The 11,964-nt window shown below is 37.4% G+C and overlaps 1 protein-coding gene across 1 annotated transcript; it reads left to right on the top strand.

Annotated features, from left to right (window-relative positions):
* Positions 1 to 6,277: 6,277 nt before the first annotated feature.
* Positions 6,278 to 7,091, top strand: LOC6042439. The gene is made up of 2 exons (XM_001851505.2): positions 6,278 to 6,746; positions 6,811 to 7,091. Exons 1-2 carry the CDS (start codon positions 6,278 to 6,280, stop codon positions 7,089 to 7,091), a joined length of 750 nt encoding a protein of 249 aa, XP_001851557.2.
* Positions 7,092 to 11,964: the final 4,873 nt, after the last annotated feature.

The following is an 11,964-nucleotide window of genomic DNA, read 5'->3' as shown; positions in this document are numbered from 1 at the left end:
ATTTTGCAACAATAAAAATACAATTCGGTGTTTTATATGCAAACGTTTAACTATTTTTTTTTTGCTGTGTAGCCTTCAATCTTGAAGTTGGACTAGAATTGGGAAAAGATTCGGGCGGGCGTCGAAGTACGTCGCATAATGCTAAAACCCCGACTATAGAGGAGCAGTTCTCTAGGATTTCGGTCATTCGATTTTTTTTGTATTTTTAATCCGACTTAAACTTTTTGGTGCCTTCGGTATGCCCAAAGAAGCCATTTTGCATCATTAGTTTGTCCATATAATTTTCCATACAAATTTCGCAGCTGTCCATACAAAAATGATGTATGAAAATTCAAAAATCTGTATCTTTTGAAGGAATTTTTTGATCGATTTGGTGTCTTCGGCAAAGTTGTAGGTGGACTACACTGGAAAAAATGATACACGGTAAAAAAAATGGTGAATTTTTATTTAACTTTCTATCACTAATATTTGATTTGCAATTAACAGTATTTTTAATTTTTTTTATTTTTTTATATGTTTTAGAGGACATAAAATGCCAACTTTTCAGAAATTTCCAGGTTGTGCAAAAAATCATTGACCGAGTTATGAATTTTTTAATCAATACTGATTTTTTCAAAAAATCGAAGTATTGGTCGCAAAATTTTTTCAACTTCATTTTTCGATGTAAAATCAAATTTGCAATCAAAAAGTACTTTAGTCAAATTTTGATTAAGTGCATCGTTTTCAAGTTAAATCCATATTTAGGTGACTTTACGATATTACGCCCTTTTAAAATGTTAGTCTTGATTTGAAAATTTTGAAAATATTGTTTTCGAAAAGATCGGAAAATTTCACAAATGTTTCATATATTAACATTGAAAATCGGACTATTAGTTGCTGCGATATCGACATTAAAAAATGGAGGGCTGTTTGGGTGAGACTTAGAAAACATCAATTTTCCTGTTTTTAAACCTTTGCATTGCAATATCTCAACAACTAAAGGTCGTATCAACAAAGTCCGAAGAAGCAAAATATAGAGAATTTTCTCAGCTTTTCAAAAATATTTTTTTCAAAAGTGTGCAAACATGTGCACTAATTTAAAAAAATGAAAAACTGCGACTATTTTCAAAAAAGTCACCTAAATATGGATTTAACTTGAAAACGGTGCACTTAATCAAAATTTCACTAAAGTACTTTTTGATTGAAAATTTGATTTTACATCGAAAAATGAAGTTGAAAAAATTTTGCGACCAATATCTCGATTTTTTGAAAAAATCAGTATTGATTAAAAAATTCATAACTCGGTCAATGATTTTTTGCACAACCTGGAAATATCTGAAAAGTTGGCATTATCAAAAAACGAAAAAAAAATAAAAATAGTTTTTTTTGCAAATCAAATTTTAGTGATAAAAAGATAAATAAAAAAATGACCAAATTTTTTATACCGTGTATCATTTTTTTCCAGTGTAGTCCGTATCCATACCTATAACTTTGCCCAAGACACCAAATCAATCAAAAATAATCTTTCAAAAGATACAGATTTTTGAATTTTCATACATCATTTTTGTATGGACATCTGCGAAATTTGTATGGAAAATTATATGGACAAACTAATGATGCAAAATGGCTTTTGGGCATACCGAAGGCACCAAAAATGTTTCAGTCGAATTTAAAAATACAAAAATTAAAATTGAAGAAAAAAGACCAATTTCGTAGAGAATTGCTCAGGGGAGAAAAGAAACTCGCGACAAAATGTTGAGGCTAGGAATTTTAACAGTTATGATTTTCATAAAGTATTCACCTCCTTTTCTCTCCCACAGAAAACTGGGCACAAAGTAGCTGTCAAATAAGGCCAAACTGTTGAAGTTACTTACAAAATGAACTTTGAGTGACTTGAGTTCATTTCTGACGTCATGATTTGAATTCTCAGTGGGCAGCTTCGTAAGCCAACAGAATGCATTTTAAATATTTATGTCGCTCAATTTTCCAACCTGAATCTAAATTATTTACACCTGTTGGTTAACGAATGGAGTAAAACTTGTTGGGGTCAAATTGCGATCTTCTTTGGAAAGACTCGAGCGCCAGTTCACACTAGTTCCACTAGTCTGGCCATAAAAAGTATACGAGCAAAAGTAACCTGCGTGGCTTCAAGGGGGCGAACCGTTCTGCTAACGCTGTCGATTCTCCACGGGGCCGTTTCCGTCAGATCATCTAGCTATCGTGAACCACTTCACGAGATATCTCCGTCGTTCACCTGGCGCTCCGTGCGGTGGACGATGTCTGGCCATCGCGACCGATTACTTGGGGACACCTCCGTTGTTCACCTGGCCATTGGGAAGACTCTTCGTGGCCGGTGGTGATTCATGCTACGGACGATGTCAATGCTTCACAGAACCGGTTCTGTCAAAGCAACCGGCCAGCGTAGACGATTTCTCGGAGACATTTTCGTTGTTCACTTGACCGACAGTCCACACACCTGGCCATGTAGGACTTCATGGCCACTTGGTGGCGATTTTCCGAAGACGATTTCTCGGGGACATCTTCGTCGTTCACCTGGCCATGTAAAACACCTATAGAAAACAAGAAACTTCTTGGCCACTCGGACTGCGGACGATGTCGATTCTCCACAGGACTAGTTCCGTCAAAGCTTAGACGATTTCTCGGGGATCTCAGCCGAAATCCACAGTTCGACACAGGACAAGGCACGAACAAACAGTAGCTTGCCTCCATCTTGGGCTGCTAGTAACTTTTGTTGATAATTGATTAAAAAATTTAGCTAATTCTCGCACGGCGCCCCCGCTCAAGTGATGACGAATCCCTTTGCTGAAATAAAAAGGATAGTTTTAAAAGTATAATAAAAATCTGAAATAATTTAATTTTAAGAATTATAAAGAACCTTACCGCTAATTTGCAAGCCACCTGCTGCTTCGGCTGCCGCTAAAAAAACTTTCCGCGCACCACACACCACAAGCCAACATTGGTGCAATTCCTTCACTAATACACTCTTATATTTAAGGCTTACGACAGACTGGTGGCAAGCTTGTCAAAAAGTGAACCTCACTTTTGACAGTCCATATAGGGTGAATGCTCCATAGAGTTATCTACGTGCGCATGTATTGTGTGTACGTACACGATGGATTTTTAGGTTAAAATTTGTACCCGCCAGCAAAAACAAATGGTAAGCTAGTGTGCGTGAGATCGGGCTTAGATAGCTCTATAAACTGGTTGCACAAAATAGGGTATACAGGCCATTTATGAGTAAATTTGAAAATAAGTTTATTTAATATTTAGGTTTGTAATTTGAAATTGTTATTTATTGTCTAGTTATTTTTTTTTTGTTGAGACCGAGCCATGCGATAAAGCTTCCGCCTCGCAAATGGGAGTTCAGAACCCGGTGCTGACCAACATAGCTGGTGACCGTTTTCCTTCTGGATACGATTTCTAAGTAAAGGAAAGATAGTTTATCGCCACAAGCTGTGCATTATCTTCTTGGAATATTGACATTTAACCTCATTTAACACTAAAATATGTTAATATAGTTAACATTAAAAAATGTGAACGATTGATTTCGTCCTCAAAAGGCTGGATAATATTTTATTTTTTCTAGTTATTTATTTTTCGACAAAACATATTCAAAATTATTCATCAAAAACACAATTTGAAATATTTTTTCACAAAAAAAAACTTTTTTTCAATTGCACATTTGCTGGCTTATTTACCCTATATTTAGCGTCAGAGGGGTAAAGCGACCAAATAGCGGGGTCCACGGTCCAACCAATGTGAGTATCGCGGCCCATACATACAATTTGACAATCTTGCCATCAGGCTGATTCTGTTGTTCTTTGATTGAAGCAGATCCAGATTTGTGTGTGACGGCTGCCGCAACATGCCTCTAGTGGCGGGATTTGGAACTACTTTTATTTAATAAGCTTCACTACAATACATCCACATCATGAACGAATCGATGTCACAATACAGTGACAAAATATTAATTTTGAAGATTCGTGAATTTGACAGAGAATTCGCTGATAGAATTTTCGTTATCAAGACAGAGTATTTCAGTCAACTTGACTGAAGTCTAGGTTGCGTGATATATACTTCAAGGAATTCATAATAACAAAGATGCTTCGGATGCATAGATGGCAAACACATAATTTTTAAGTGGTCAAATATAAAAGAATGATTTTAAAAACGTGTTGGGAAACGTAAAACTCTCAAAGAATATCAATTATTGAAGCCCATTCTTGGTAGTTCGCAGGAGAGCAAATTTTAGAAAAAAAGCAGATAATTTTATAACATGCGCTTGAAGTCTGTAATTGAAATATATAAAGGACCGTGGTGTAGGGGTAAGCGTGATTGCCTCTCACCCAGTCGGGCTGGGTTCGATCCCAGAAGGTCCCGGTGGCAAATTTTGAGACGAGATTTGTCTGATCACGCCTTCCGTCGGACGGGGAAGTAAATGTTGGCCCCGGACTAACCTAAAAAGGTTAGGTCGTTAGCTCAGTCCAGGTGTAGGAGTCGTCTACCTGGGTTCTGTCCTAGTGGAGTCGCTGGAAGGCAGTTGGACTCACAATCCAAAAGTCGTCAGTTCGAATCCCGGGGTGGATGGAAGCTAAGGTGTAAAAAAGAGGTTTGCAAGCCTCAACAATCAAGGCTTCGGACACGGTTTCGAGTAGGAATCTCGCAATCGAGAACGCCAAGGCAATGCTGTAGAGCGAATAATTTGATTTGATTTTGAAAAATTTTATCGATGTTAAATTCCTTTCTGGCTGAGGAAAAAACACTCGATTATCTAGGGATCTAGGCATTGGCTGAACCGATTTTGATTGTTTCTGATCCTCAGTCGATTTGTATACGTGAATTAGAGTCTTGGAGGCTTTATAGAGACTTTCATTTTTTGAGTTATTTTGCAGCCTTTATTCAGCGAGCAAGGAAAACAAACAACAAATTTTGCTTTCAAATTCTCAACATTAAAATAAAATTATATTGAAAGTTAAGTAAATCACAATTTTAAGCAACTTTCTCAGGTAAGTACATCGCCGCATACCAATCAATTTTCTCCTCTTTTATTCCATCTTGACCCAATGCCAATCCTCCCATGAGATCGAAAACGCATCTGGTAATTATTACGTCGCATGCATGTAATCTCCCAAAACATCTAATGTTTGGCGCGAGCCACAAACCAATAATCACCGCTGCGAATAAATGTGTGTGTGTGTAAGTGAAATCGCTCAAAAGAAAGGGAAAACTGTAATGCCATGCTCCAGTAAGTCAATTCCCCCAAAACCTTTCAACAAGGGACTTTTTTTTCTAATTGATTTGAGCTTCACGGCCTTGCCCGAGGGTTTGCACGGTCCACTGGGCAGCGGTTGGGATTTGAGGGCTCTTTTTCCACGGTTTGGACATCAGCTGGTGTTGCATTAATCTAATAGAAGCTCGAAAATATCGACTATTTGCATTAGCTCGTGGATCGGTGGCTTTTTCCAGAGGGGAGGGGGACGGCTGCGAAGAAAGGTTGAATGGAAATTACAACAACAAAAATGATCAATGAATCGTGATCGTTGAGGGAAGGAAGTGGTTTAGCTACTTGAATTCAGTGCAAGACGAAGACGGTGCTTTGGATGGATAATTTTTATCCCAAAACCTTCTCGTCTGGCCCGAATTTGCGAGATTCTTGTAGGTAGAAAATACAATTCCCCACAACTTTGGCGAAGAGTGCAAGTTGATCCTTGTTCCATACATTTTCGCTATTTTTCCCATACAACAGCGACCTCTAAACTAACTTTAGAATGATGAACACACAAACTTTTTAAAAGAATAATATATTCCACAAAATATTCAACTTATATCGCAAATGCACAAACCGTTCCCTACCCAACTAGAGTTCCCAGTCTTCATTCCATTGATCCCCTTCCAAACTCCACTAAAATCGGCAACCCTACCTTACCCAAGGCCAAGTTCACGGTGCTAGCGCCAGCCCGTCTCGGATGGATTCAAGTGCAGCAGCCCAGCTGCTGCCACAAAGAAACACGACCAATCGAATCGATCGGACCTGATCATGCATCACAAAACGGTCGACACCGTACTTTTGCAGCGAAATTGGGCTGCTTCTCCTCCTCCTTCCGATCAACCTCCCGTTGATCATGTTTTCTGGAAAAAGGTACAATTTATTGGCATTTGCCGTATAAAAGTTGACGATCTGTCTGCGTTCGGTAGCAGTACCAGTTTGGGGTTCATTTCGGAACATTGGGTTGATTTGTTGTGTGGTCCAGCAGTGACTTGCAAAACTTTCGGCGAAATGGCCACTTCCGCGCAAATGTTCGTTAATTTTGTGATAGTCGTAAGTGTGATCCTGGGGTTCGTGTCCGGGGCAATCAGTGAAAAATCCAGGAAGATCTGTGACAACAAGTACAGTTTAACCTGTTTGAAGCTGGAGATCGTGTCGTTCTTGGAACGGATATCGGACCAGAGCGAGTACAACCTCATGTCCGGGGTCAGTGTGGTGAAGGACAACACCGTGAATGTGACCAAAACGGCGGAGATCATCGCGGAAGTTTCGCGGATATTCCCTGCCGACCCGAACAAGCGGCTGGACGAGTTCCTGATCGTCAAATTGAACGACTACCTGAAGAGTCACTCGCTGCGGCTGAAGCTGATGGACAACGAAGCCATGGAGAAGGCCCGTGACCTGTTCGAGGGTCGCAAGGGCAAGCTGGGCAAGAAGGGTGGTCTGGAAACGATGATCGCGGCTGCCATGATGATGAAGGGTAAGTTACGGGTTAACCCCAAAATCCCAAAAATACTTAACCTCAACCTCAACCTATTTCTCAGGAACTCTCGGTGCAATCGCTCTCGGAACCCTTGCGCTGATCGCTGGCAAAGCCCTCATGACGGGGCTCCTCGCGATGACCCTGGCCACGATCGTTGGTCTCAAATCGCTAACAAGCGGCGGTGGCGGTGGTCACAAATCAACAACCTACGAAATCGTCGCCAAACCAGTGTACTCACACTCGTCCCACACGGACCAGCAGGAGGACATCGGAGTGCACCCGTCCGGTTTCAGCGCGGCCAGCTGGGGACGATCCCAGCGGCTGGAGATGCCAAAGTACTGAGAGCTTGTCGGGACCGACCACCAGAGGGTCGGCGACGAGCTTTCTCTCTTTTCGCCGAGTTTCGTTAGCTCTTTCTCCCCCGTTTCCAAAGTTAAGCTTTCGATTTCGAAATCGCCTGGCATCTAGGCTGTTTGAGATACGTGTTCGAAAGCTTTGCTGCAACTGGGAAGAAAGTTTCTCAAATTTCTCTTTACCTGAATCTTTGTCGAACTTGAACGATGCAACGTATTTATTGTGATACAGTATTAATTAATCCCTAATTTGAATATGATGAATGTATTTAAGCTTCAACTGATAATTTATTGTAGTAATATGCAAAATAAACAAGTATTTAAAGAAAAAAGTGGGTTTTATGCTCAATAGATTCTTATATTTCCTTAAAAATAAAATCACAGAGTGGCTTTAAGGTCCTCCACATTTCTAGAATAAAGTACTGCACATTTTTGTTTTTTTTCTGAAAGAGCACATGATTTTAAACCAAGCAGCTTTATTAAGTCAAATGTAATGAACATGAAAATCGTCAATGTCGAGCTAACTTGTACGTACATTTTTGGCCAAATTGAGTTAAGACCGCCATTTTGTGCAGCTTACAATGCCTCAACTTCTGACCATCACAGATCGTCACAGATTTGATGGGAAATTTATGCAAACAGAGGCAGTAAACCAGTTAAGAAACATTTAGAGTTTATGTGAAATTTTTCTGTATGGCATTTGCATTATCAGTGAAAACATATTTTTAAAACTTTCCACAATTCTAAGTATTTTTCGATTGATTGCACTTTAGCGCAGTTTGCATAACTAATTGGTATCCTCTTTAAAAGGAAATTCGAAGGATTTATAATCGTAGAATCTTTTATGATAATGAACGAATGCTCGTTTTTTTCTTGTATGAATCATCTTTTTAATACCATGACTAAAAGGTTAATTTAAGAAACTTTGTTTATTGCAAATAAGTCTTACTGTAATATTTGTGTTTTTGTTCCTATAACCATGGAATTGTTTTATGCTCCTTATTTGCTAACAAGGAAGGTTTTTAATCCAAGTTTAAATTATCAGAAACATAGGAAACAAATCTGGAGGACCAATAAACCAAATTTTCTGTTTTTGCATTTTGGGTGTTTTTTAATACCCCTGACTCAAGGCGGTTTCAAAAACACCCAAAAAGCAAAAACAGAAAATTTGGTTTATTTGACCTTTTCAAAAAAAACTCCAGACATAAAGAGCATATACAGTATGTAAAAATAATATTTACACCCCTTGGGCACTATGCACATATTGTGATGAAACATCTAAACAATTTAATGTTGACAGAAACCTAGTACTACGTTTTGTTCAGAAACTCATGCCAGAAATTTTGCTACAAATGGCTCATCAAAATATGATTTCTATAAAAAGTTATACAACAAATACTATTACGAAAATAAAAAAGGTGAAAAAAAAAGTTTGTACACCTTTCGAAAAATTAACATAAATAATGTTATTTGTTGATAAATCACCATAAATCCAGTCTCCCAACTCCAAATGGGCATCCTTGACTTATTAAAAAATAATTTGGATTGAATATAAAGTTTACTAACTACTTTGTATAAGAGTTTATATAACTCTGGAATCTCTATATAAAACTTAGCTAAACTTAATTTTGCAAACATTTAATACAACTAAATGTCAATATAGAGCAATTCCAGCTCAAATCAGGAATTTTTCTGGTACTTTTGTACCCGACCCTCTCCGATTTCAATGAAAGTTTTTAGACATATTATCCTAGGCCTATATAAGCCATTTTTGTGTATATGGAGCCAATAGTACTCGAAAATAACATTTGAGAAGGGCGTAAGGTATTTAAATATTTTTGTATTTTGCAATTTAAAAATTACTGTGTCTCGAAGCCATTGCGTCGTATCAAAAAGTGGTCCAAGACAAACTTGTAGGAAATTGGATGGGCTTTCTGAAAAAAATACACTGAAACAAAAATACACGACACATCTATGAGATTTTTTGATTTTTAAGTCTAAAACTTAAATTTAAAGGTGTTGTCACGATTTATTTTTCGTTCAAAATTTTTGAGGAAATAGCCTAAGATGTTACCAAAAGACTGACGAAAAATGCAGGATGGTATGTCTCTCCTAAAAAAATACAAAAATCATTTACTAAAACTGTTTTTTTGAAAAGTGGTCTAAACGTCAAAATTTTAAAAAACCCACAGTGAGAATCGATTCTCCACACAATTTTACATAAAAGTCTCCATATTGACCATTGTCCTATGTCCAATCCTTGGGAAGATACAGCGGTTTTAAAAATAAAAATGATGAAAAATGGGTTTTTGGTGGTTTTGGCAATTTCTATATGATAGACTTGGTTTTTCAGTCTCGTAAATATTTTTACCGGCAAGCTCGTCCAATTTCCCATAAGTTTGCCTTTGACAGCATTTCAATTGGATTTTTAAGCTTAATTACATTGTTAATAACTGAAAAGAGAATATTTTTTTCAGTGTGGTAGAAACCTGGATAATAAATTAGCTTACGTAAATATCAAAACGAGTCAAATCAAAAAGCTGTCAAAGGCAAACTTATGGGAAATTGGACGAGCTTTCCGGTAAAAATATTTACGAGACTGAAAAACTAAGTCTGTCATATAGAAATTGCCAAAAACCACCAAAAAACCCATTTTTTCATCATTTTTATTTTTAAAACCGCTGTATCTTCCCAAGGATTGGACATAGGACAATGGTCAATATGGAGACTTTTATGTAAAATTGTGTGGAGAATCGATTCTCACTGTGGGTTTTTTTTAAAATTTTGACGTTTAGACCACTTTTCAAAAAAACAGTTTTAGTAAATGATTTTTGTATTTTTTTAGGAGAGACATACCATCCTGCATTTTTTGTCAGTCTTTTGGTAACATCTTAGGCTATTTCCTCAAAATTTTGAACGAAAAAATCGTGACAACACCTTTAAATTTAAGTTTTAGACTTAAAATCAAAAAATCTCATAGAAGTGGCGTGTATTTTTGTTTCAGTGTATTTTTTTCAGAAAGCCCATCCAATTTCCTACAAGTTTGTCTTGGACCACTTTTTGATACGACGCTATGGCTTCGAGACACAGTAATTTTTAAATTGCAAAATACAAAAATATTTAAATACCTTACGCCCTTCTCAAATGTTATTTTCGAGTACTATTGACTCCATATACACAAAAATGGCTTATATAGGCCTAGGATAACATGTCTAAAAACTTTCATTGAAATCGGAGAGGGTCGGGTACAAAAGTACCAGAAAAATTCCTGATTTGAGCTGGAATTGCTCAATATTACCATAGAAACGATAAATAAACATTTTGGAGTGGGTATAACACCGTTTTGGGGGTCTTTGTATCGAAAGAATAGATTTTTCGTTGTAATTTCGTACCAACCCGGAATTACGTCGTCGGAAAATCCGCCGGCATCCAAACCGGTCCACGATTCACAAGTCAACCTATGTGGCATCGGAAAGGGCATAATATTTCCGATCTTTTGATACCCAAACATCTAGGTTTTCTTTAAAACCTACGTTTTTAAATACCTGGGCAAAAACTAAGTTTGATCCACGAGAACAAAAATTACGAAATTCCATACATTTTTGACAGGTTGCTCAAACGAAACCATAACAACGTTTTTGCTTAGGTATTTAAAAACGTGGGTTTTATAGAAAACCTAGATGTATGGGTATCAAAAGATCGGAAATTTCATGCCCTTTCCGATGCCAAATAGGTTGACTTGTGAATCGTGGACCGGTTCGGATGCCGGCGGATTTTCCGACGACGTAATTCCGGGTTGGTACGAAATTACTCTCTCGTGGCGCAGGGGTAGCGGCTTCGGCTGCCGATCGCGATGATGCTATGAGACGCGGGTTCGATTCCCGCCTTATCCACTGAGCTTCTATCGGATGGTGAAGTAAAACGTCGGTCCCGGTTTCTCCTGTCTCGTCAGAGGCGCTGGAGCAGAAATCCCACGTTAGAGGAAGGCCATGCCCCGGGGGGCGTAGTGCCAATAGTTTCGTTTTTTTTTTACGAAATTACAACGAAAAATCTATTCTATCGATACAAATACCCCCAAAACGGATTTATACCCACTCCAAAAAGTTTATTTAGCAATTCTATGGTAATATATTGACATTAAGTTGAATTAAATGTTTTCAAAATTTAGTTTAGATAAGTTTTTTTTTAGAATTTCCAGAGTTTAATAAACTTTTATACTAAGTAGTTAGTAAACTTTATATTCAATCCAAATTATTTTTTTAATCAGTCAAGGATGCCTATTTGTAGTTGGAAGACTGGATTTATGGTGATTTGTTAACAAATAACATGATTTATGTTAATTTTTCGAAAGGTGTACAAACTTTTTTTTGCACCTTTTTTATTTTTGTAATAGTATTTGTTATATAACTTTTTATAGAAATCATATTTTGATGAGCCATTTGTAGCAAAATGTCTGGCATGAGTTTTTGAACAAAACGTAGTACTAGGTTCCTGTCAAACTTTAAATTTTTGACATGTTTCATCACAAAATGTTCATAGTGCCCAAGGAGTGTAAATACTTTTTCTACATACTGTACATTAGGGTGCCCAGAATATGGGACTTTTCCTCAAAACTTCGCTCAACAAGCTGATTATTGTTCCTTGAGCCACTTTAGGACTCTGGGTCAAATATGAGCAAAATCGGTCAACATTTACCCATTGATACTTGAGGGTTGAAGTTTGTATGGGAAAAATCGAAAAAAAATTATGGAAAACCCTATTTTCTTACGGGTTTATCAGCAAGGCGCGCTACTTCCATCATAACATTCTCAAATGTGAGATTCTCGTTGAAAATAAAATGTTCTAAAACTTTGTTGAACATA

The sequence above is a fragment of the Culex quinquefasciatus genome, chromosome 1 (assembly GCF_015732765.1).
Source record: "Culex quinquefasciatus strain JHB chromosome 1, VPISU_Cqui_1.0_pri_paternal, whole genome shotgun sequence".
NCBI classification, from domain to species: Eukaryota; Metazoa; Arthropoda; class Insecta; order Diptera; family Culicidae; genus Culex; species Culex quinquefasciatus.
The sequence above is the reverse complement of the archived record's forward strand: the minus strand, read 5'-3'. Positions and strand labels throughout refer to the sequence as shown.